The 27006-nt window shown below is 42.4% G+C and overlaps 2 protein-coding genes across 4 annotated transcripts in view; one reads left to right on the plus strand and one right to left on the minus strand.

Moving 5' to 3' along the window:
* fam124a (family with sequence similarity 124 member A) overlaps window positions 1-7713 on the minus strand; it is a 51754-nt gene extending 44041 nt beyond the window's left edge. For 2 of the 3 annotated variants that reach the window (XM_083777563.1, XM_083777562.1), the window contains exons 1-2: window positions 7395-7713; window positions 2835-2866 (exon numbers count right to left, since the gene is read on the minus strand). In XM_083777563.1, the coding sequence (XP_083633689.1) occupies window positions 2835-2866; window positions 7395-7477 (115 nt within the window). In that variant the 5' untranslated portion in view covers window positions 7478-7713. The remainder of the gene's footprint in view (window positions 1-2834; window positions 2867-7394) is intronic. The other variant, XM_083777564.1, reaches the window with a different exon arrangement.
* Window positions 7714-10374: 2661 nt separating this feature from the next.
* Window positions 10375-16420, plus strand: tsn (translin). The gene is made up of 6 exons (XM_083777040.1): window positions 10375-10524; window positions 11206-11299; window positions 11858-11954; window positions 13184-13299; window positions 13911-13990; window positions 14913-16420. The coding sequence occupies exons 1-6, from the start codon at window positions 10459-10461 to the stop codon at window positions 15144-15146; spliced, it is 687 nt and encodes a 228-aa protein (XP_083633166.1). The 5' UTR covers window positions 10375-10458; the 3' UTR covers window positions 15147-16420.
* Window positions 16421-27006: the final 10586 nt, after the last annotated feature.

Genomic DNA, 27006 nt, shown 5'->3' on the forward strand with positions numbered 1-27006 from the left:
GCAGTTCTTCAAGCTCACAATGCGTCGCGTTGCAACGCATTGTGAGCTTGTAGATCTTCTATTTTCAAATGGCCAAAATGTATAGGGTTGAAGTGGTTAATGTATGTTTTCTAATCAAAATTAAAGTCGCAAAAGTAACTAGTAACTAAAGTTTTCAAATAATTGTAGTGAAGTAAAAGCACAAATGTTGGCTCCGAGATGTAGTGGAGTAGAGTATATGGAAATTGGAAATACTCAAGTAAAGTACAAATACCTCAAAAGTACAGTACAGTAAAAGTATACTTAGTTACTTACTTTCCACCAGTGCATATAGGTCATATTGGGGGACAAAGGGACCTATAGGGTGAGGGGGGCGGGGGGGCTATGGAATACATAACACATGCGTGCACACGTCTGTTAGTAAAGCACATGCATGTGTGTCTAATCCCACCCTGTCCTTGTGCATTGAGAGGACAAAGATTGGGACAATGACGGTCAGAGGCTCATCTGATACCGAAGAGAGACACAGGAAACATGACAGGAAAGACCACGCCACACGCACAGCAGGTTATGCCGTGTGTGTGTGTGTGTGTGTGTGTGTGTGTGTGTGAGGGTGCGTGTGTGTGTGTGTGTGTGTGTGTGGGGGGGGGGGGTGGATGACCCAGCTTCCTGCAGGCCAGATTAATGGGCTAATATTGGACATAATCCTCCCATTGTGAAAGTGTCCGGACCGGGCAGCTACGCTGGGGTGAAGAAGTCAGACCCTATGTAAACAAACACGCATGCGCACGCACGCACATGCACGCACGCACACACACACACACACACACACACACACACACACACACACACACACACACACACACACACACACACACACACACACACACGTCCCCTGTGTGCATACACGTAAAGGTGCACACGGGGGGAGGGTTGCTGGTGGACGATTGTTTATAAACCACGACTACGGACGATTAACTGCATGCCATCCATGAGTCTTCAGGTTTACTATAGTTCAAAAATCACACCCGTGTGAAGTGAGAGGCGCTAATATATTAAAGTCTATCTCATGTTGATTAGGTGATGTAATGGTGATGTAAAACAAACGGTGCCAACACAAACATTAAACGGCATTAACAATAAAGAGACAATATGACGTAAATGACACATTATGATGTACATTTTCCCTTCATTGTCAATGGCGTTTACTAAACAAATGTTGAACTAAAGACAACATTAAACCTGTGTATATAGGAGGGGCTAGCGCCCCTCAAGAATAGGCACTAAGCCCAGTGCTCAGACAGTCTATGACATATATGTCAAACTCAAGGCCCGGGGGCCAAATCAGGCCCGTGAATGAATTATCTTTGGCCCGCGGGATGATATTTAATTAGTATTAGAACTGGCCCTCTGGTATATTGCACGGACCACAATAATACTACAAGTCCCACAATGCACTGCGAGTGCATTGTCACGTATCGAGGGCCCACAAGCGCAAGCATGCGTCTTCTCTTCACTATTGATCAGCAGTGAAAGTATATCACTTGCTACCCCTCTCCCCAAAAATGGCCCGTGTGTTGAAACACAGTCCGGCCCTCGACTTGTACCAATTTCTTTATTTTGGCCCACTGTGTATTTGAGTTTGACATCCCTGGTCTATGACGTAAGGTTCTCCATTCATTGTCAACGGGAATGTAATGTTTGTGTAAGACCAAAATCCACACGAATAGCTGAATATAGGAGGGCCTAGCGCTGCTCAAAAACACAAGTACTTCTTTAATTCTGACATTTACACTCTCCGCTTTGACTGGGACCAGAAAGCAAGGAGTTGCCCACACCAAGAACCCTGGTCTAACTCAAGTGGATAGTGTAGAGTCCACTATAATGACGACAGACAGCAGTGAATAATATCGCTGGGGTCACTTTATGGGGAATATCTGAATAATAATAATAATAATAATAATAATAATAATACAGACAGCTCTAAATCCAATGAAAAAATAACCAATCAAAATCTTTCAGAATTTACAGCGTGTCACTCAACACATTGACATGTTTGCGAAACACAATCGTTAATCAGTGTGTGGAGGATGCTCAGATAATTATCGTTACAGTTATTAGTATCATCATCATACCATAATTCACTCAATGTCTGTCTGTCTGAATGAAAGAATGTCTGAATGGAATGTCTGAAACACTGTCATAGCCTCACACTGCCTGCACCAACAGAATGTCCAATCCACCCCAAATTTATTTCACTCACATGTCGAGGGTGGTTTAATCAACGGGGAGCCCAAAGCAATTCCATTTTCATCCATAGGGGGCACCGCAACTGCAGATTATTTTTTTTTTGCAATAGCGTATAGCCTACGTGCACTATAGCGAGACAGGACAATTCCCACCCAATCAGTAATGTGATCTATTACATCGCATTACCCACACTGTACATCATTTGGTGTTCATATATATTCAGAACGGGTATAAAGGTCTAGTTAGAGTTACGATTCTTGTTCCTTTACCTGAGCTGAGATTTTGGCCCATAATAATGAACACCTTAAAGCTCTCATTTCTACATCCGACAGCGAACTAACAGCCTCTGTCTTTCCCTCTGTGCTCGTAATGTCAACGTACAATACACACACAGTCAGGATGTATTGGGGAGATAAAGCCCCTGCAGGCCTAGCTCGATAGTGTGTGTGCGCATCCGCATGCATGTGTGTGTGCGTGTGTGTGTGTGTGTGTGTGTGTGTGTGTGTGTGTGTGTGTGTGCGTGCATGCATGCTTGCGTGCATGCGTGCGTGCGTGCTCTCTGTCGCTGGAACAGAGATGTTTTACGTCAGCATTGGTTTACTTACTGCTGGCCGAGGACATGGGACTGTAATCAGACCTGCAGTATAAAAGAAGACATAGATGGAGAGTGGAGGGAGTGAGGGAGGACAAGAAACAGAGAGAGAGGAGACAGGAGTTTATATTAGTGTAAACTGTACAAATCGGAATGATTTAAAAGCTAACTAGTCCAGGGGAAGTGCCCCCTTCCCCTACATCTGGTTAAACAGTAGGAGCTGTTTCAAGTACAATACGTACTAAAGACAGACACACAAACACTTTTCAACTTAATAATGATGATGCATTGTTTCTTTAGGTTTATCCGCAAATCGAACAGTGAAAGGAGGGATGTGAGCGCGCTACATATTTCATGGGGCTGCTTAATGTGCACTGTGGATTAGGTGAAAATTCGTCTCGCAGAGCCAGACGATTTCCGACAATTTGCGTAATTACAGTAATATGACAATACACAGATGGCCACATGTATGCGCACACACACATTACACACACACACACACACACACACACACACACACACACACACACACACCACCCACACACACACACACGCACTGCACTCACACTCACACACAAGCACTGAACGGTTCTACACACAACTAGACTGCACCGCGCAAACGTCATTCCAGAATTCCTGCGACACTGACTCACCATTAGCATCTGTCACTGCTCATTCTACATAACCTGAGGTATAGTTTGTGCTAGTGTTGGGAGTCAGATGACAACCACAGAAGACACTGTCCCTCCACACAGACCCCCACTGTGTGACTGTACAGCTATAACCCAATAAGTCCGGTCTGGTCGACGGACCAGGAACCAGAGCGACGGGTCTGTTTCCTGCCGCAGGACATTATCAATCTAGCTAATAGGCATTTAGTAGTCTAGTCAATTAAAAGGAATGGAGGAAGGAGAGATAATTGGTAAAAAGAAAAGAAAGCAAAAGCTAAATAAATCACACGTGGAACAAATAAGTGCTGAAAGAAGGGTACGGGACAATTCAGACGGAAAGACACAGACAGAAGGCTTGACACCCCCCCCCCCCCCCCCCCCGCCACAGAGACGAATCCCTGTTTACAGAGGAATCAGAATGACAGAATGTGGAAAAAGTTAAAGACGGAATAGAGAGAGTTGCTCTTTGGGAAGCTATAAAAGCCGAAGGTTTACGAGTCTTTGGAGAGATGAAGAAGGAGGTGGTCGGTCGTGGTATAGTTGTTGCATGGGGGTCTTGTTTTGAGTGCTCCCTCGTGTGTGTGTGTGTGTGTGTGTGTGTGTGTGTGTGTGTGTGTGTGTGTGTGTGTTTGGCATGGCCGGGGCTTCAGCATGAGCGCCAGTTTAGCGTCTCGACCTGGCGTTCATCTCTCAGTCTGGCCTCAGAAGCGTGCAGCCACACCGCCCAGGCTTCATCTCCGTCCAAAGACAATAAACAAAGTGAGGCGGGGAGAGCGGCTACGGCCTCGGTGGGTCATGCATGCCGAGTTCAACGGCAGAGTGACACTAAAAGAGACTCGACGTGCGTGTGGGGAACTGATCATGGGCAGGTTTATCTAACTGATTGCTGTACACACTGCTAAGTCTATCGATGGCTGTCACAGGGAGGGATGGATGGGTGAGTGGATGGATGGATGGATGGGTGCAGTGGATGGATGGGTGTTTATTGAGGGGCGCTAGCCCCTCCTATATACATGTTTAATGTTTGTTTTTAAGTGGTGCAAACCACTCCAAGGAACATCAATGTCCGTGTTCACCTATGTGACGTTAATGAGCACCATAATGAGTACCAGTAGGGGCGCTGTTTGCCATAAACAGAGAGAGGGATAGTGCTGCACTGTTCTGTTGCCTGCTAATGAGAGAGAGAGAGAGAGAGAGAGAGAGAGAGGTGTGAGAGGGAATTGTACCACTCAGTTCACACAGGTGTGATTTTTTTAAACAAACATTAAAAACGCCATTGACATGGACAGAGTTCAAATACCTTGGATGGGTGGATGGATGGAGAAAAGGTAGGGGTGCACGATTATGAATTGATGACTGATGTCCGATCGATTATTTGCAGATGAGATGAGTACACAAAATAAATGTAGAATTTAGCCATTGGACACATTATTATCAGTAAAAATAATCTGCAAAATTTTGAGACCGATCCGATAATATGGTGTTTTAATGGCCGGTTCCGGTTATATCACGATATAATCGGAATAAAAATTAAATAAAAAAAGAGTAGGAGGAAACAAGACACTGAGCAGGGATATACCAAAGAATTAGCTAAGCAAAGACGTCGACACATGAACTGGAAGACAATTATGGAAAATCAGAGTATCCATGGAGACGATGACGAAGGAAGACGATCAGAGCGAACGAAGGAGCTGGGATTGAGCAACAGTTAGTTGGTGTGGGAACAGAGGAGTGAGTTTTAGAGGAAGAAGAGGGAGGGGGGAGGGGGAGAGGGGCGTGGAGGATATGACCCCAGTGCGCTGCTGAGTGCGTCTCAAGTTATCAGCTTGAGATCCCTGCTTTTCCTTTCTCATCAGCACTTCTCCACGAATGACTGAGCAGAACTGAAAGTTTTTTTGTATGTTTTCCCATAACACACAAACACACACACACACACACACACACACACACACACACACGCACACACACACACACACACACACACACACACACACACACACACACACACACACACACACGTGCACGCACGCACACAAACGCATGCATGCTCTGTTGTTTGGTTCTAGGTACGGGCTAATGGAATAGTATAGTCTCAGGTGACTCCTAAAACCACCCTTGGTGGGCAAGGTAACATCATGTTACCTTGCCCTTATCCCAAGCCTGTATAGGAATGAATGCAAGCTGTACAGTGACAGAGAAGCATTTTTTTTGAGTGGTGCAACCACTCCTATAAACAGCTATATGGGTCCCTGGCTGGGTCTGTCCGACAGTCCGAGTGTGGGAGCACGAAAACAGGCCACTCTGTTCCATGTTCCAATGCAGCAGCCAGCATGCAGGCACTGTAGTTGTGGCCGTTAATATTTACTCCTTAACATGTCCTTGTCTGTCCAGAAGATGAAGTCTCTCGCAAAACAACACAACACAATTAGGCAAAGTGTGCTCTTGTTTTACTGTTTACTGTTTCCACACTGCTGCAGCACCATGTCAAATGGTGCACTTACGTATATAGCGCCTTTATCCAAGGCGCTTTACATAGATTGTGCATTACAGTCATACACCCATTCACACACACACACACACACACACACACACACACACACACACACACACACACACACACACACACACACACACACACACACACACATACACATACACACACACACACACACACACACACACCGATGGCAGCGGAAACCATGCAAGGCACCAACCAGCACATCAGGGTTTTCAAGGACACTTCGACACTAACTCTGGGGGTTCGAACTAGCCACTCTACCCTTGAGCCACGGCTGCCCAGGCCCTAACCATGGGTGATCATCAGCTATAGGCTGTGGGATGCCTTACCTGAGGATCTATGGCTATAGCAAAGTCTGAAAAGCTTCTAAATCAAGGCCTCCTCACCGTTTTATAATACCTCTTTTATGCATGATTATTTCCTTGTATACATTTTCCTGCATGTCAATTGATGCCATTTGCTTTTAATTATGTGTATTTTATACTTATTTTATACTATTTACTTATATATTTTTTTTTGATTATTACTTTATTATTATTATTATTATTATTATTATTATTATTATTATCACTACTACTATTCTCTTATGACTATATTTAATCTTGCTATTGTAAAGCACTTTGACCCTGTTTGGGAAAGCACTTATATAAAGTTTAAATACATTTTAATTTCAGATGCTATCAGTTGCTATACATACATTCCCTCCCTCCTCCATATGCCTTGATCATTAGTGCAATTAATGGCATCTGGATCAAGTCCAAGAATTCCAAGCTTGGAAAAACAAGCTTTTCCAAGTTATAGCCTGTCAAATATAGCCTAATGGCTCCATATAATAACCAACGAATTACCGCATTATATCCTGCAGTTCATATCGTATAGCAAACTCATACCAAACACGTTTTCTCACTTAATGGAATATGGATCATCCGGTAACTATTACGAAAAACGTGTTTGCCATCCAGTCTGGCAATTATCTGGATGGCAGTCTCACAGTCAGTCACAATGAAAACAAACCTCTATGGAAATAATAAGATTACAGTGCGGTATATCATATTCATAGCGTACATAATCATATAATATGAAACTATGAAAGTATATATATTTATTAAAACACTAGCATGACTGAGAGGACCCTTTTTTATTTGATTGAAGTTGATTATCTTTGGCCCATGAAGCTTTCAGAAGGTTCCCCTTCCATGACCATCATTCATCCATCATCATTCCATCATCTCAGAAACGTTTGACATCTGATACATTTTTTAAATATGAATTTACGCACATGCTACTTCTCTCACATTTTACTTCAGTCATGCTAGTGAGCTGTTACATGATAGCCTAACTATAGTCACACTACTGTAACACATACAATTTCGACTGAACTCACCCTCCCGTCTCCGCTCCCGAGTCCACGCAATCATCTTCTGTTGCGATTTTCTCCATCTCAGACAAGGACATCATCATCATCATCTTTAACAACAACAGCAACACTTATCTAAATCTACATCGCTTTAAATACTAGCGCAAGAAACGTAGCACTCAACAGAGCTGTGAGAGATTATCAGATGAATGCGAATGATGCGCGTTTACATGCAGAGAGAGACACAATGATGACACAGACAGCGCGCCGATATGTTTTCCTTCCCTGGGACTGGAGTGGTGAACTTCCATAGAGCTGCACACACGCACGCACACACACACACACACACACACACACACACACACACACACACACACACACACACACACACACACACACACACACACACACACACACACACACACACACACACACACACACACACACACACCCGCACACGCACACGCACACACACACACACACACACACACACACACACACACACACACACACACACACACACACACACACACACACACACACAGCAACAGGCTGCTCTGTTGTCTGCGTCATCTAATGCTGCTACAGTCACTACAGTGGATGATGCGCTGCTGTGGCGACACCTGGTGGTGGCCACCAGGAGCATAAAAAAATCTTAAAGGACCACTTTCAATCTATCTTCATATAATAGGTCCACTCACTAATAATCATGACAAAATGGCAATTTCCCCCCCTACTCAGTCTGTCTGTGTCTCACAGGAGGGCTGTGGGCAGTTCAGAAACCCGTCCACCAGTGACATCATCGATGGGGAATCCAAGCTAATAGAAACTGCAGGCTTTCTAGTCCTGAAAAGTTGCAATGCGAAAATGGAAGCCATCGTTCTCACGATAATAACAATCTAAACATTTTCGTAAAAGAAATATTGTTTAAAAAAATGGACAAGCACAAGGAAGTACAGTACAATACAAGCTCTGCTATACAAGCAGGGCTTGTTTGTTTCCATTGGGGTTCAACGAAGATGCCTAAAATTATCAAGTTTAAAAGTACTCGATTGTTGATAGTTGTTCTTAGATTGGCTTATACTTTCTGAACCCAGAGTCAGTCAGAACGAAACATGCATAAACAGCGATTTATTTTCATGTATGATCCATGCCGAGTGGAATAGTAAGAGAATTGTAAGAGAGCTTACAGGAAAGAAGTAGAAAACCTGGCACAATGGTGTCAAGAAAACAACCTGGCTCTCAATGTTGACAAAACAAAAGAGCTGATCTTTAACTACAGGAGTCCTCCAAGAGACCAGGTGCTGGCAGTGGAAAGGTCAGAGAGTTCAAATTCCACTCAGTGCACATCACTGAGGCCCTTACCTGGGCAGTGCAGAGTAGACAAAGCGGGTGGTGAAGAAAGCACAACAAACATCCCCAGTACCTCCCCAATGTCTGCCCAGGGCCTCCCTAGTGACTCCCCAGTGCCCAGTGTCCTCCCAGTGCCTCCACAGTGCCTCCCCAGTGCCTCGTACACAAAGTCGCTTTACAGAACAGAAGTAAATCAAAATCAAAGTGGACAAACAAGAAGGGTGTGTGTGTGTGTGTGTGTGTGTGTGTGTGTGTGTGTGGGGGGGGGGGGGGGCGGGGGGGGGGGGGGTTAAGTAGGGAAAGCCAGTCTGAAGAGGTGGGTTTTGAGTGTTTGAGTGAACATGTCAAAGGTGGGGGCAGATCTGATGTGGGCTGGGAATGAGTTCCACAATGAGTGGGCGGCCACTGCGGAGGCCCTGTCACCCCAGGTTCTCTTGTTGGACTTGTGGGGTTCCAGTAGGTTGGCAGTGCTTGACCTGAGGGAGCGGGTGGGGGCATGGCGTTGGATGAGTTCAGAGAGGTAGTGGGGGGCCTGGTTGTTGAGGGCTTCGTATGTGGTGGTGAGTATATATTTTGAAGTCGATTCTGAATTTGACCGGGAGCCAGTGCAGTTCACGGAGGACAGGTGTGATGTGGTCCCTGGATCGGGTTCTGGTGAGCAGGCGGGCGGCAGAGTTTTGAACATACTGTAATTTTTTGAGAACCTTGGTGGTGACGCCATACTATTACAGTAGTCGAGTCTGGATGTGATGAAGGCATGAATGAGTGTCTCAGCGGCAGTGTGTGATAGCATGGGACGAAGGCGGGGGAAAAAGGCAGTTTTGATGATCTGTTTGACATGGGGCTGGAAGGAGAGGGTGGGGTCAAGGATGACACCGAGGTTACGGACTCGGGTGGAGGGGGTGACAGTGCAGCCATCAATGGTGAGGGAGAAGTCACGATGAACGCTGTGTCAGCAAAGCTCGAGGAATAATGAAGGACCCAAGCCATCCCAACTGTCTGTTTGAGATGCTGCCGCATGGGAAGCGGTTTCTCAGTCTCAAAGCTACTAGAAATAGACTGCAAAAAAGCACTGTCTGAAGGAAGCCAAACAAAAATAAGTTTTACTCTTATATACAATAAAGCACAACCTTAAACCTTGAACCTCAAAGGCCCTTAAAACAAGGGACTTCCCAAAACAAACTGGTCAGGCTACTTAAGGCCTCAAGTCACGCCGAATCCACCTCACCCCTGCCCACTTTGATAGGCTGGAATGGCTTTAGGCTTTAGGGTATAGTACAGCATCTTGCAATGGGTCTAGTCAACAAGATTCACTACACCACCAAGTAACAGTTTTGTATTCAGTTGTGATTGAAATGTACTGTTATTCTCCAATCTGTTAATAAATACTTCAATCAATCAATCAATCAATCAATTATGTTTGCTGCTGCCTTTCACTGTTGTTTTTTCCCCCCATTTTTTATTATTATACTTTTTGTACCTTTTAATGTTATTCTTTTTTTTTATAGTTTTTTAAAAATGTACTCTCATTATTATTCATGTGTAATTTAACTCTATGTTTGTGCCTCATTCTCAAAATGCAAAATCTGGATTCCCTGACGTCATCTCGAAGCGACGTAATATTTACCAAGGAAGGAGGGAGACAGCCCCCCCCCCAGCCGACTCGTGTGCACGTTGAATATTTCTTTTTGTTTGGTCACCACCATCGTCTCGTCTAGGAGGCATTTCATCTTCCATCATGTCTGTAACCGAGATGTTCACCTACATCCAAGGCTTCCTGGGCGCCGACCAGGACGTGCGAGAGGTGTGAATAATGTGAATGATTATTAGCAATTAAATAATGGCTTCTATTAGCTGTACTGCACACAACTGACTAGCTAGCAGCTATGTTAGCACTGCAGCAGCAGCAAGCTACGTTGATGCCTTCTGCACGTCTCTAAATGTTATGATGAATTGAACAAGGTGGACCCTCTTGTAAACAAGTGCTTTATTGGGTCGTCCACTCACAGTTAACATTTTTTGTATTGAGGTTTGCTTGAAATGTACTGTAATTCTGCAAACTGTTAATCAATACTTAAATCAATCAATTCTCGACAAAAAAAAATTACGTCTTGTACATAAACACGTATACAAACGTTGAAATTAATTTCATTTCATTAACAGTATCTAATCATGATTAGTCTTTTTCTGCTCGAGACAGACTAAAGGAAAAGAGGGCGCTATTTTTCCTTTGTTTTGCAAAGATTGAATCATTATAGATATCAATGCAGTTACAGATTGTGCATTATGCTTTGGTCTATATTTATATTTATTAATATTGGTTAATTAAACTAAGCCTGTCAATCCACGTGCAGATGCAGTTAGATCAGAATGATGTCTGCCTATTTGTATTCCTATTTTGTATCTTTACTACATTTTCTACTTAAAAAAAAAAAATCGTACTATTTTCTTACTTCCGTCTGTCTATTGTGCATTAATCTTACAGGACATTAGGAAAGTGGTCCAGCTTCTGGAACAAACGGCTAGGGAAATTCTAACACTACTTCAAGGTGTCCACCAGCCTTCTGGCTTCAAAGAAAGTAAGTGGTTGTAATGTTGACGTGCACAGGTCTATAATGTGTCTATCCCCATTCCTGTGCATGACGATGTAAGTGCTAGATACTGTGGAGATATTCCAGAGATACTGTGGAGATATTCCAGAGATTGTTGGTTCCGTTTAATGTTGGTGCTTTAACCCTTTTAGACCTGAGGACGTCTTCTAAATCCTGACAGTTTTCTGAAAAACCCATGTTTTTATGTCACCGGTGCCCAACCTTCCTCATGTGAAGGACCCCAAAATGTATATTTAATGAGCCTCTGACCCTCATCTGAAAATATGTTGTTTCAGGGACCCCCCCCACACACACACAGAAGCAAAGATTTGTGTTAAAAAAGAAAGAATATATATTCAAAGATTTGCGCCACTTTTTCAAGATTTTTCAAAAATAGCAGATCTACAAGCTCGTAGTGCGCAATTGGTGCCGTGCTATGAGCTTGTAGATCTGCTATTTTTCAATAGCTAAAGTAATGGTTAAATCACCAAAAGGCGTTCCCGCCCGAAATTGGGTTAAATTCATATTTCTTTTGTTTCTCTATAGTTCCCAGTAAATGTGCGAAGGCCCGGGACTTGTTCTGCACAGTCAGGACCCACCTTGCAGACCTCAAAACAAAGTTTCCTGCAGAGCAGTATTACAGGTACATTCGTTGTTAAAAATCACAATTACCTGATATTCCATACATTGTGTGTGTGTATTCAATTTCCATATACAGCCATAGAAGACTTGATGCAAATTCACGGAGGGATTAATCTCTGCGACATTCTAATTTAGTCTAAAGGCTCATTCATAGTCTGGATTTTCGGTGGTGAGGTGACCACCGGAGCTGAAATAACGTTGAGCGGCGGTGAGTAAAAAACAGAGAGAAGGGCTGGGGCGGTGGCGGTGGTTTGCTCTTCACCACGGCTCGTGATGTCATGTTGTAGTTCGGTGGTCACCTCACCACCGATAATCCAGACTAGTATGAATGAGCCTTAACTATAACTCTGTCCATTAATCAATGGGTGGTGACTGCCAGTCAGATCTTGTCGTCTATTATCGATAGATTTGAACGTGAATGTTTTACAGTAAGTAAAATATCTCCACTTTTGTGGGCATACAACTGAAATAAGCTATTGGGCTTTTCTCGTCATCCTTTTGACCTATGTGTGCAAATTAATTCATTGTTTGTACGTTTTTCAGTCAATAAAAAAAATCATCTTCCACAAAATTAACATGAAACACAATCTGTACATACAGTAGCAGCACTAAGCACATGTAAACTTCCTTCAATGTCAGAGCATTACGTTATGTATGTCTTAATTATTGAGTGAATAGTACACGCTACACAGTGCAACACACTAGAATGCTGCAGAGATTAATCTCCATGAAAATGGAGTATTCTATGTCATATGAAACTGCAACAATGTTACTGCATCGAATATCAGCCATTCAATGTGAACTGGATGTGTGTCTCAGTGACCCAAAACATTCAGTGTATACCTTGAGGTGTTAAATTGCAACAGCTACAGTAATGGCACATGATTGAGGTTTACAGCTTTTATTTATTTATTTATATACAATTATTTGTTTCGTGTTGCAGGAAATTATGATTTGCCCTCTATTCAATCTTAAACTGTTTGGGAAGCACTGCAACTGTAAACTAGAAATAGGACACACTTACTAATGGTTAAATCCTAACAGCCCTTTTGCCCTGTCATACTTCTAAGTTCTGCTACGGATAGCGCACAATGTTTTACATACTATTTAAACTTGCTGGTTAACAGGCTAATTATTATCAATCTTAGAATGTGTATTTCTATCAATAATATATACACACTACAATATGCAAGTAATGCCCTCTCTCACCCGCCCTCCTCTTGCATTTAGGTTCCATGAACACTGGAGGTTCGTCCTCCAGCGCCTGGTCTTCCTGGCAGCCTTCGTGGTTTATCTGGAGAGTGAGAACCTGGTCAAACGGGAGGAAGTGGCTGAGATACTTGGCAGTAGGTACCAAATCATGGAAAAGATCCAGTTGATCACTTGGCCATACTGCTGCCATCTAGGGCTGTCGGCCAATATTCCAAATGATAAAACAAAATCAGACCCGTCTGAAGTGAGTGGTACTGCACTGCACTGCACTGCACTGCACTGCACTGCACTGCACTGCACTGCACTGCACTGCACTGCACTGCACTGCACTGCACATTCCCTCCCTGGCCTGTGTTAGGCTGTGCAACAGTGTCACTTGGTGGTGAACAAAGTAACCCACAACGCTATTTTCGTGCTCGGACACAGGGACACAGCCACACACATAGCTGTCTATAGGAGTGGGTGCACCACTCAAAAATCTAAACAAATGTTACCTATGTTAGTTAAACAGTCGCACAAACACTTTAGACAAGTGGTGCTAAAGTGCAATGTATACATACATAAATCTTAATAGACTTTTCCTTTTTTAGATCAGATAAAAAATATTGCAGCATTTCAATGAATAATATTAAAATAAGGGATTTAAAGTTGCAGCGCTGCCAAACGGCATCTGAAACACGAAATCTGGATTGACCGAAAAATCCGTCAGGCTCTGATTCTGACTCTGTCTCTTTCCTCCGTTCAGTCGAAGTGGTCAGAGAGAAGGGCTTTCACCTTGATGTTGAGGACTACCTGGCCGGCGTTCTCATCATGGCCAGTGAATTGGTAAGTGCTGTATATGTTTTATTTTCCCTATTTACCTCGTTTGATGATTTCCTGTTTTTTGGCTATGTACTGTAGAAGTGTATATTTGTATGTCTCTAAATGTTATGATGAATTGAACAAGGTGGACCCCTCTTGTAAACAAGTGTAGTGCTTTATTGGGTTGTCCACTCACAGTTAACAGTTTTCGTATTGAGTTGTGCTTGAAATGTACTGTAATTCTGCAAACTTAATAAATACTTCAACCAATGAATCAATCAATGTGTTAATTGGCAGTGACTTGCATTTGAAAAATAAGGTTATTTAACTAAGAACACATGATGCAGATACATTTGCATATATATTACAGATTCAAGAAAAAAAAAAGTGTTGGGTTCCCAGATTGTCCCATCCTCTAAAAGCTATTTTCGACCAAAGAAAACCGAACTTTTCAAAACCACGCTCCAAAGTAGATACATTTTGAAATCCACATTTTCGTGTGAATGGGAGACAATTGAGCTTTAAAAAAAATACTAATATATGATAGTCATGTGTATCCATAGCAGGCTCTAGCTAAACTGTCTCAATTGCCCTATGCATGCCCAAAAGAAAGCTGTGGCTCAGGAGGTAGAGCAGGTCGTCCAATGATCCCTGGGTCGGCGGTTCGAATCCCGGCGGCTCCTCCTGTCCACATGTCGAAGTGTCCTTGGGCAAGACACTGAACCCTACATTGCCTCCAATGAGTGGGTCGGTGTGAGCTCACCACCATTGGTGTGTTAATGTGGGAAGTGAGGACGCTGGCGTCGACTGTTCGCCACTTCACCTCCCAATGTATGAAATGAACGAACCATTGTAAAGCGCTTTGAGCACTTGGGGAAAAGCGCTATAAAAATTGCAATTCATTAAAGCTTGGCTTCGTTTCCCCTCCCCTCCCTCGGCCCGCTAGTCACGGCTGGCAGTGAACAGCGTGACGGCGGGGGACTACGGGAGGCCACTGCGCATCTCCAACTTCATCAACGAGCTGGATTCGGGCTTCCGCCTTCTCAACCTGAAGAACGACCCCCTCCGCAAGCGCTACGACGGCCTCAAGTACGACGTGAAGAAGATCGAGGAGGTGGTGTACGACCTGTCCATCCGCGGCCTGGCCAAGGAGCCAGAGGCCGGGGGAGACAAGAAGTAGAGAGAAAAGCTGTCGGAGATGGAGGATGGCGCAAGGAGGCATGCGCTAGCCTCCACTCTAGGCTGGGACCGCTTCCACGGCTGCTGCAGGCTGGAGACTTTTACCCCCCATTTCAAGAACCACGGGGGTGTGCACTGTGCGCCTGATGGCTCACTTATGCTCTGTCGCACAAAGGTTGTTGCGCAGAGAAAATAGCCAACCTACAAGCTAACAATGTGCTGCGGATTGCGATTCGTTGTTCCCTTATAGGTCGGGACATTTTGTCCCCGTTAACACCGCTGTGCGAGTATGGAAATAGCTGATCTACAAGCCCACAACGCGTCGCAGCACGGCGTGTTGTGAACTTGTAGATCCGCTATTTTCTTTGAACCCCAGCAGCCTAGGACAGACTGTGTGACTGTTTGAGTGTGTGGATGTGTGGCTGACTGCATGCATGAGAAGTGCTTTAGATAAGATGGCAGGCGCCATCAGAGCAAAATGGTTTGAGAGGCAGTCAGACATATGATGCTCTTTGTTTTGTTTAGTTTGTCTCAGAATTGTTCCTTTTTGTTCCCGGCATCATTCAGCTCGCCTGATACCATTTTATTGGTTGTTGGTTGGTTTTAAGCCTTTTCAATAATTGTTTGATTGATTTTGTCGACTCCTTGTCTAGTGTTTTGATGTTTGCTTCAGTTGTGATAAATGGTTGGCCACCAAAGACGAGTTGTCATGTTGAGCTTGTTGTGGTAACGTGTTTTATTTGCAGCACTAATTTAGTGTAACACTAAGATACACTAAATATAAAATATGTCGTTTTGTAAGACACTGTCTTGATGCTCGGGGACATTAATAGGGAAGCCCAGGGGCCTGATCTATAATATTAACCTGTTTGATTTTGACAATTTAGACTAGTGATCATAAGATGTCTTTAACATCCTTACTTTTCCCAATGATACTTGTATATCACAGAAAAACAAAACACAGCATTGATTGATCCCTGATTAGTTTTGATAGTTTCAGTAAGTCACAAGCTTTGGTGTTTTTATTATAAATGAGGCCTCGGAAGGGAGAAAGAAAGCCAAATAACTGGCAATGGATGCACTTGACAAAATCTAAAGCTACTGCTATGTTTCTAGTTCTACACCTTGTTCAATGGCCAGGTAGCCTACAACACTTGCCAATGAATCAGCCGTGCCATTTTCTATATTTTGTTTTGAGTACTGTTTTGTGACAGCAGTATGTTCTGAATACATCAAAGGCTATTCCGCTGACTTTTCTTCATGTACGGCAGTGTTCTGTCTTATGACTTTATTTTGGAAGTGTACGTGACGTAACGTTTTTTGCTTGTAGACTAGCAATATCGTTTTCAAGAAACTGTATTTTTGCTCGATTCCAATTCTTTGCTTTTGTTTCCATTAGTGAGAAGTGCCATGTGTGGTTGCTTACAAATTATTCCAGTTCAGTTTCACGTGTATTTTTACTTCTGTATTTGATCCTAATATGGATCCACTTGCTCTAAAGTGCTTCAAAATAAATATTTCTACGTTCTCCATTTCAGGTACATTTCTTACCTAACATATATTATACGGATATTGTTGTGCTGAAACCTAATTTAAGTATGGTCTTATGGTGTTGCTACAGTATGTGATCTAGGGGGGGTCCTAGTTGGTACCAACAATGCAGAGGTTTGCCTTTCTGCGATGAAATAATGGTATCAGAGACATTGAGAGAATTAGACCTAAGATAGGCACTTTGGTAGTCAAATGTGTAAGTAGCAGACACTTCTCCAGAGAAACTTACAAATGGATGGATTTACACTCATCAAGGCCCCTTTTTTCTTTTTCGGCCTTGCAATGTGCTTCCCAGAACAGGCAGTCGTGGGCATGCAAACTAAATACTAACAAAATACTAGTTAAGTTGTAATGCATGTGTGTCTATAACTTACAGTAGTTACATATTTATTTCTATGTTAAACGTGTATTTAAAAAAAATTGAATGAATGAATACAGTTGCAACCACTATATTAATGGCAAGTGTAATACCAACTTGTGCCAAACGGGGGCGAGTGACACTTCTGAGTAACTTGTAGCACCTATAAGGCACTATAGCAAAATTTAGTTATTGTGTAGGTTCGACTGCTGGAGCTATGGGGAGTGCTTAAATGAGACTCAGACACAAGGAGGTTAAATGTTAAATGATTGGCGGCAGTTATATTGAAAAAACAATTAACAAACAAACATACAATATGGAAAAGAAATAAATTTGTACCAACTCTTGAATAGCAATTGCTTGGCCACTTCAAATTCTCACAGTTCACTGTGTCTTTCTAATTTGGGTGCTCCCTTCTAACTTGAATCCTCAGGTTTTGTTTCTTTCCAGTTCAAACAATCAAAATAGGACAATACAATTTACAAATATCCACCCTTTCAATACGTAATGAATTGACCACTCAGTCACTGTTCTCCCAATTATGAACAAGGTAAGGTATGTATGCAAAATCAGTATACGTGTTATGGTTCAGAGTTCCAAGGATAAACCTTCCAGGTATGTATCAGTGTATGTGTCAAAGTTCCATATGGTTTCCAAAACTGTAAGTATCAGAGTTCCATTTCCAGGGGAATGTATGTGCATGCGTGTGCGCGAAGGGAGAGAGGGGGAATTGGGATTACTGCAGCTGAGAGTGGGGGAGTCTGCAGATTAGGCCTACCACACCGTAGAGTGCAGTAGTCTGTCCAGTGGTCACCAGCGTATGGGGGAATACTCGCTGTCGCTCAATCTCTAGATCCTGGTGGGAAGCTCGCCATCTATTGGAATGGTCAACTGGAAAACGATCCAATCCAACAAAATAACCTGACCTGTCATCAGACAGGGTCAGAGAAATCTAATCAGTATCAAAGTATCAACTGTCTGTTGATTAGTTTTTAACCATGAAATATGCATTACATGAACTTTTTTAAATGAAAACAAATGAAATACTGTATGCAACACTGTGCATTTTTAACCTTTGTACATACATTATGTATTTTAAACACACATCTTCACATGAAGGTAGGGTAGGGACTTGCGAAGAACACAACGCTTACAGGTTCTGATCATCTTTTCAATGTCCGAGAAAATTTTTGGCCAATAAAATCTGGCTCTTGCGAGATCTGTCCGCTCAACTCCCATGTGGCCCATGTCGTTGTGGAGGCTCTTAAATGCTACTGCTCTCAGCTCCTCAGGAAGCACTAGCTGGAAGGTGATATTGGGTCCATCTTGCCTCCTTCGATACAGCACTCCATTCCGCAGCTCCAGGCGGTTCAGCTCACGTAGCAGTAAGGGAAGTTCAGGCAGTTCTTCCCTGAGACTGGTAGGTGGGGTTTGACCAGTTTCAATCTGAACGATAACCTCATTGATTGCAGGATCGAATCGCTGCTTTTCTCTCAAGGATTGATTTTGTCGACTCCTTGTCTAGTGTTTTGATGTTTGCTTCAGTTGTGATAAATGGTTGGCCACCAAAGACGAGTTGTCATGTTGAGGTAACGTGTTTTATTTGCAGCACTAATTTAGTGTAACACTAAGATACACTAAATATAAAATATGTCGTTTTGTAAGACTGTCTTGATGCTCGGGGAAATTAATAGGGAAGCCCAGGGGCCTGATCTATAATATTAACCTGTTTGATTTTGACAATTTAGACTAGTGATCATAAGATGTCTTTAACATCCTTACTTTTCCCAATGATACTTGTATATCACAGAAAAACAAAACACAGCATTGATTGATCCCTGATTAGTTTTGATAGTTTCAGTAAGTCACAAGCTTTGGTGTTTTTATTATAAATGAGGCCTCGGAAGGGAGAAAGAAAGCCAATTAACTGGCAATGGATGCACTTGACAAAATCTAAAGCTACTGCTATGTTTCTAGTTCTACACCTTGTTCAATGGCCAGGTAGCCTACAACACTTGCCAATGAATCAGCCGTGCCATTTTTTATATTTTGTTTTGAGTACCGTTTTGTGACAGCAGTATGTTCTGAATACATCAAAGGCTATTCCGCTGACTTTTCTTCATGTACGGCAGTGTTCTGTCTTATGACTTTATTTTGGAAGTGTACGTGACTGTTTTTTGCTTGTAGACTAGCAATATCGTTTTCAAGAAACTGTATTTTTGCTCGATTCCAATTATTTGCTTTTGTTTCCATTAGTGATAAGTGCCATGTGTGGTTGCTTACAAATTATTCCAGTTCAGTTTCACGTGTATTTTTACTTCTGTATTTGATCCTAATATGGATCCACTTGCTCTAAAGTGCTTCAAGATAAATATTTCTACGTTCTCCATTTCAGGTACATTTCTTACCTAACATATATTATACGGATATTGTTGTGCTGAAACCTAATTTAAGTATGGTCTTATGGTGTTGCTACAGTATGTGATCTAGGGGGGTCCTAGTTGGTACCAACAATGCAGAGGTTTGCCTTTCTGCGATGAAATAATGGTATCAGAGACATTGAGAGAATTAGACCTAAGATAGGCACTTTGGTAGTCAAATGTGTAAGTAGCAGACACTTATCCAGAGAAACTTACAAATGGATGGATTTACACTCATCAAGGCCCCTTTTTTCTTTTTCTGCCTTGCCATGTGCTTCCCAGAACAGGCAGTCGGTGGGCATGCAAACTAAATACTAACAAAATACTAGTTAAGTTGTAATGCATGTGTGTCTATAACTTACAGTAGTTACATGATATTTATTTCTATGTTAAACGTGTATTTAAAAAATTCTCATCGGCGATCAATAAATGGTAACATGTCATTAGTCAGAAGGTTCATTGTTCCGAAATTACTATCCCTATCTCTAACCCTAACCTAACCGCAAGCACGGGAGCAAACCTAAACCTAACCGCAAGCACGGGAGCAGTGCATGTTCGGACTAACGGGACTTCGGATCTATGGGTAGTTCCCCAATGAATACAGTTGCAACCACTATATTAATGGCAAGTGTAATACCAACTTGTGCCAAACGGGGGCGAGTGACACTTCTGTGAGTAACTTGTAGCACCTATAAGGCACTATAGCAACAATTAACAAACAAACATACAATATGGAAAAGAAATAAATTGGTACCAACTCTTGAATAGCAATTGCTTGGCCACTTCAAATTCTCACAGTTCACTGTGTCTTTCTAATTTGGGTGCACCTTTCTAACTTGAATCCTCAGGTTTTGTTTCTTTCCAGTTCAATCAAACAATCAAAATAGGACAATACAATTTACAAATATCCACCCTTTCAATACGTAATGAATTGACCACTCAGTCACTGTTCTCCCAATTATGAACAAGGTAAGGTAAGGTATGTATGCAAAATCAGTATACGTGTTATGGTTCAGAGTTCCAAGGATAAACCTTCCAGGTATGTATCAGTGTATGTGTCAAAGTTCCATATGGTTTCCAAAACTGTAAGTATCAGAGTTCCAATTCCAGGGGAATGTATGTGCATGCGTGTGCGCGAAGGGAGAGAGGGGGAATTGGGATTACTGCAGCTGAGAGTGGGGGAGTCTGCAGATTAGGCCTACCACACCGTAGAGTGCAGTAGTCTGTCCAGTGGTCACCAGCGTATGGGGGAATACTCGCTGTCGCTCAATCTCTAGATCCTGGTGGGAAGCTCGCCATCTATTGGAATGGTCAACTGGAAACGATCCAATCCAACAAAAAAACCTGACCTGTCATCAGACAGGGTCAGAGAAATCTAATCAGTATCAAAGTATCAACTGTCTGTTGATTAGTTTTTAACCATGAAATATGCATTACATTAACTTTTTTTTTTTTTTTTTTTTTTTTTTTTTTTAAGATATTTTTTTGCGGCTTACGCCTTTTATTGATTTTTGAAGGGACAGACAGTAGGCTGACAGGAAACGGGAGAGAGATGGGGGGATGACATGCAGTAAAGGCCGTGTCGGGTCCGGGAGTCGAACCCGCGGCACACTGCGACTGGATTACCAGTCCGGTGCCCAGACCGTTACGCTACGGCCTGGGCCACATTAACTTTTTTAAATTAAAACAAATGAAATACTGTATGCAACACTGTGCATTTTTAACCTTTGTACATACATTATGTATTTTAAACAACACACATCTTCACATGAACATCAGTACACTTGTAGGAAGTGCATGTTGAAATGGATTACATCCATTTTAGTAAACAAACATAAACTTCTTCTTAGTAGTATTAATTACACTCTCAAAGTGTTCACTTGCAAAGTGCAAAAATAACTTAATAAATGATAATAAATGAACTGTCTCACCGATTCTGTGTGAAACAGGCTGGGCACAAACAATGCAATGGCTGCCCCAGTGAATCCACAATGGTTTCTAGAAATAAACAATACCATTCATCAAAAACCAAAGTAATTTCCAATTATTTGTTACTCTTAAATTAACTCATAAGATGTGGTGAGTTACCTTGCTTCGCTGTGGTTTGTGCTCATAAAACTCTTCTAGTATCACACTTTTTCTCTCTCTGTTCTGTGCTCTTCTCATGTGCTGTGCACTTCTGTTTGGCTGTCTTTCTGTCTCTAACCTCAACAGCTGAACTGACTCAGTTCAATTGGGCTTGATTAGTGCAGACTGCTTCAACAGGTTGCTGTGTGGCTGGAACAGCATATCAGCCAGGCCTAAACTGACTACTGATTGGTGGAACCACATGTCACTCTGTCTCTGATATCTAGTGATTTTTAGATAGCTTAAAGGGACACTTCACCCTTTTTGCAAAAAAATATATGTTAATGACGTTTAGAAGCTTTAGAACACTTTCCTGGGGGTCTTTATGTGTGTAATATCATGTGGTTTTAGCTATTTTAGATTGTAGCAGTGAGCACAGTGTCTCTGATGTCATGGACACTGGTCTCACTACCTTCCTGGACTACAATTCCCATAATTATTTGGCGCACTGCTCCTCATTGTGGATAGGGGGAGAGCTGTCTTACTGAGACAACATGTAGTCCAGGAAGGAAGTGAGCCCAGTGTCCATGACATCAGAGACACTGAGCTCACTGCTACAATCTAAAATATCTAAAACCACATATTACACACATAAAGACCCCCAGGAAAGTGTTCTAAAGCTTCTAAACGTCATTAACATATATCTTTTTACAAAAAGGGTGAAGTGTCCCTTTAACAAATCTCTGCACCACTCAGTGGTTAGGTTTTAGGGTCACTAAACATAGTAACTTTAGATTTAGTTCTTAGCCAGAAGCACACATATAAGGCAACTGTAGCTTGCCTCTATATGTTAGGGTTATACTGTAATCCACTAAATCATGTGTGTTACACAAGTATTTCATACTTAAGTTAAAAAAAATCTGAACTATCCGTTTAAACCCACCTGTACTGTACTCTATTGTACTGACCTGACCCTGGTCTGATCAACCAAGACAGGGATGTTATGATCTGATCGACTGGTGACATACTAACATCTTCCCAACATCAAACTGGGACGTGCATAATATTATAGAACAGTGGCTTTCAACCCTTTCATTTCCAGTGGTGGAAAACCATTATTTATTCAGCATTTGAGCCACGGACCACCAATTTGATGACATTTAGCCTCTCAGACACAAAACTAAAGAATATTTTGTTACCCCCCACAATTCCATGCTGTATTGATGTTGTACTATAGGAGAGATAACAGGCAAATGATCAAAATGGCAATTATTTTACAGTCAATGCGGGAACCCCATTTGGTGTTTTAAGCATTATGTTGTACTTTAGCTATTTTTTAAAAATCGTGAAAATGTGGTGCAAAGCTTTGAATATATTCTTTCAGAACGAACATTCTTAACTCAAATCTTTGCTTCTGGGGGGAGGGGTCCCTGGAACAACATATTTTCAGATGGGGGTCGGCGGCCGATTACATACTGTATATATTTGGGGGTCCTTGACATTAAAATTTTGAGAACCTGCACTGACATAGAAACATGGGTTTCTCAGAAAACTGTCAGGATTTAGAAGGCATTTGTAGAATCGTCGTCAGGTCTAAATGGGTTAACAATAATGTAACTCGATCGAGAGTGTAAAATGAAACCAAACGGACCCTTACGGGTCTATAAGGGTTCATTTGGTTACCAACTCCATCACCACCGGGAAACCCTCTCAAAGGACCACTGGTGGTCCCCGGACCACTGGTTGAAAACCACTGATATAGAAAAAATCACACCCGTGTGAACTGAGTGGTGCAACTCCCCTCTCTCCCCCCTCTCCCCTCTCTCCTCTCTCTCTCATTAGCAGGCAACAGTGCAGCACTAATACTATCTCACTCTCTCTGTTTCTGGAAAACAGCGCCCCTACTGGTACTCATTATACTGGTGCTCATACATACATAGGTGAACACGGACATTGCTGTTCTTTGGAGTGGTTGCACCACTCAAAAATGTAACATAGGGGAGTAAAACTTTTGGGATGAGCTTGTTCTTGCTCAACACTCACTGGGTTACACAGGTTATTATTCCATAACAAGAGAAACAATAAATCAGGCTGCATTTAAAATATTTAATATAATTCACAATATATTACACTGGGATTTTTTTACATTAGGTCTTAAAATCGCAAAGGAAAATAAAAAGTATACAACTCAGCACATTAATGTTTTGGAAAGGTTTTTTTTTTGTTTGTTTTGGAAAGGTTTTAGTTTTATTGCCACGACATCCTTTGACACAGCAAGTGGTAGATTGGTGAAATGTTGTGGAAGCTGAGAGAGTATTTTAACAGCAGGGACGTGCACACATTAGACATCAAAGGGGGCTTGAGCCCCCTGCCCTTTTACCCCGTCTGTAAAACAACTGCCCTTTCCCAGACCATGAATGCAGCATTTACTACATGGTGAAAGAGATGCAAAAATGCCACTCCCTTTCCTTTCCATGCCATGCCGGAAGGCAGCATTCAGGAGAATAGCTTTTTTCCGACGTCTCCTGAACTTGGAACGCAGCATTTTGCGTTGAAACAAAATTGTTTAGAAATCCATGTCGTATACACACCACATCTCCAAAGAGTGCTGGGTCGCGACCCAAAAATAGCTGATCTACAAGCTCTCAACGCGTCGCAGTGCGACGCGTTGTGAGCTTATAGATCTGCTATTTTCGCTATTTTTGTCCAAAACTGCGACTCTTAACAGGATTTCAGCCCCTGCCTCTGTAACACTCTCTGCACGTCCCTGTTTAACAGTGAGGGTGCCAAAGGAAGAGTGGCCAGCAGGTGGAGCCCCAAACACAGTGATTAAGCTACCTGTTCTAGCAGTGCTGTACTCCTTGACATAAAACATGTCAGAACGGTTATTAATTAAAATAACAATTTTGGTTTTGATGCGTAAGCCAACTGTATTGCCTCCTTGACCTGCGGAAATGTGAAATAGGCCTACTTCTAGAACGTATACAGTAAGATTGGATACAGGTTGAATAAACAAAGACAACAGAATACAAAATTGTATCTATTTAAACTGCAGATTTACTGGAGTGGAGAGAGAGAGTACCGTCAGCCTTTTCTGGATATGGAAAGCAAGCCATAAAGTGCGTCAAACTAAAATGCAGAAGCCTCATAAATAAAATTAAAACCAGAAACAGTTACAACACACAAAACTGACAGCTTAGGGGGACGGCTAAATCATCAGTTACATTATTAGCAGCCAGGTAAAAGTAGATAAATTGATTACTATTGCCCGCAAGTTCATCTCAGTGAAGTGCCGTTTTTGCAACATTGTGACAGAGGGCACTCTATGCCATAGATCTCAAACACACAAATGCTACTGTGACATGTTACAAATATTTCAGTCAATTTAGAGTACAGGTAATCAAATACCAAAAGGCACAAAATCTCATCACTTAGTCTGCCAACACAATAGTACATAGTAGTCTGAAACCCCTGTGGCAAGTGGCAACATAGGGCATCGTTTTTTTGGGCATGAGTGGCCCAGTTGAAATCACAGTCGAGGTTGAGTTTGACTTCCATCCATTTCACAAAGATGCTGGGTGAGAGCCAGGCCAGGACAGGATCCCCTAGCCCTGAAACATGACTGCCATGATGATTATCATGACAGTCATACAGTAACTGCACCCTGTTTTTGGAGCTCGCTGCATTTACAAGATTTCCGTATATATAAACATTCAGATTTCAAATATAAAGTACTCACAATTTGTCCCACGAGTGTTAGTTAGTAGCAGCACCAGCGATTAGAATTGCTGCATCCCGCGTTGTTTAATAAAAAGCATTTTTATCCGAGCTCCCCGGCTACTTTTTTCAAACGGGGTTCGTTTGGGAAATCCACAGTTGCACACCGGGAGCGCACTCGCCTATTAGTCTGTATTGGCAGGGCGGTCAGCGTACCTATATCGAACACACCGAGTGCCACCCTACTCCCGACCGATAGGGGCGCGTAGTTGAAAGCCAATGGCAAAATAACAGCTTGGATAAAAATGCTTTTTATTAAACAACGCGGGATGCAGAAATTCTAATCGCTGGTGCTGTAACTAACTAACACCCCGTGGGACAAATTGTGAGTACTTTATATTTGAATTCCGAATGTTTATATATACGGAAAAGTTGTAAATGTAGCGAGCGCCAAAAACAGGGTGCAGTTTCTTCATGACTCTCGTATGAATACGAGAGTCATGAACCATGGCTAAGGATCCCCAAGTATAGCTTTTTAATCTATAGTTCCACTGACGTGTTCATCATGGAATGATGCATTAAGGGCCTTTCCAACGGGAAGCGAGGAACGCAGGCGTTGATCAGGCCTGGATCAACGACAGCCGACAGGTCTCCAGGTCTGCTCAAGAGAGGCGCAACAACGCAAAAAAAAAAAGCTAAACAGTATGCAGGTCTGGTGAGTCGCGGGCGTGTGCACGAAACGAGCACACGCGCAACAAATTCACGGGACCGCGCTCGCGTAAATACGCTTGCGTTGTCGCACCGCGACTTCTCCGGGCAAAAACGCAGGTCTCATTGAAAATGAACTATAGGCGCGTTTTATCGCTCCCCGTTTGCAAGGCCCTTTAGTATGCTACTTGAAAATCTATTCTAGGCCATCCCGTCCTATAATAATGATAACGACAGGTCGTTGAATTTAACCCATACTCCAAAAAGAACCTCAGAGAAAGCCAAAGGAAATGTAGATGGATTAAAATACTTATTAGCTACTGTAGTTTTCAGAATTGGCAGAGATTATTGCTACGTGACTACTTCACCTAAAACACAGTGATATAGCTAGTTCAGTCCCATGATCAGCCCTGTCAACTGCTTCTCTGGCAGTGCACAACCGTTTGCTATCCCACTAACATACAGCAGAGGGAGACAGAGAGATGGGAGAGGGCAGTGACTGAACTCACTACTGCGAAAACAAACAATTGAACAAAGCTACAGTATGGTCCAAGTCTCCCATTATACACTTATACTAAACAATAATTGTTTCCACTCATTTGTGCATCTTAAAAAAAAAGACTTTACAGTTTATCTTTTTTTTTGCGGTTGAATGTTCCAGTCATGCTTTTTCAACACAGACACCCTTGTTTTAGGATACTGAAAATACATCTCTCTTTATTCGAGACAGTCTTTTACAATCAAGGCTGGCATAGCTCCCAACCCAGGTCAATGTTTTTTTGGTTGTCCCAAGTGGCCGATAGCTTTTCAAGTCAGCTTAAAACTATATCTTCATACAACAGTATGTGACATAATGGAGCACTTCTAGTTTTGTAAAAAAAAAAAAAAAACAGAAAAAAAGGGGAAAAAAGTGCTATATTTTTCATTACGACCCAGTCATACCAGCCTCTTGCTTTACCAGTCAGAAATGCTTCGTGTTGTCAGTTGTATTTTGCAGTAGTAATGGGCAAGGGGGGGGGGGGGGGGGTGGTTATTTTACA

The sequence above is a fragment of the Protomyctophum parallelum genome, assembly GCF_964188405.1.
Source record: "Protomyctophum parallelum genome assembly, chromosome: 11".
NCBI classification, from domain to species: Eukaryota; Metazoa; Chordata; class Actinopteri; order Myctophiformes; family Myctophidae; genus Protomyctophum; species Protomyctophum parallelum.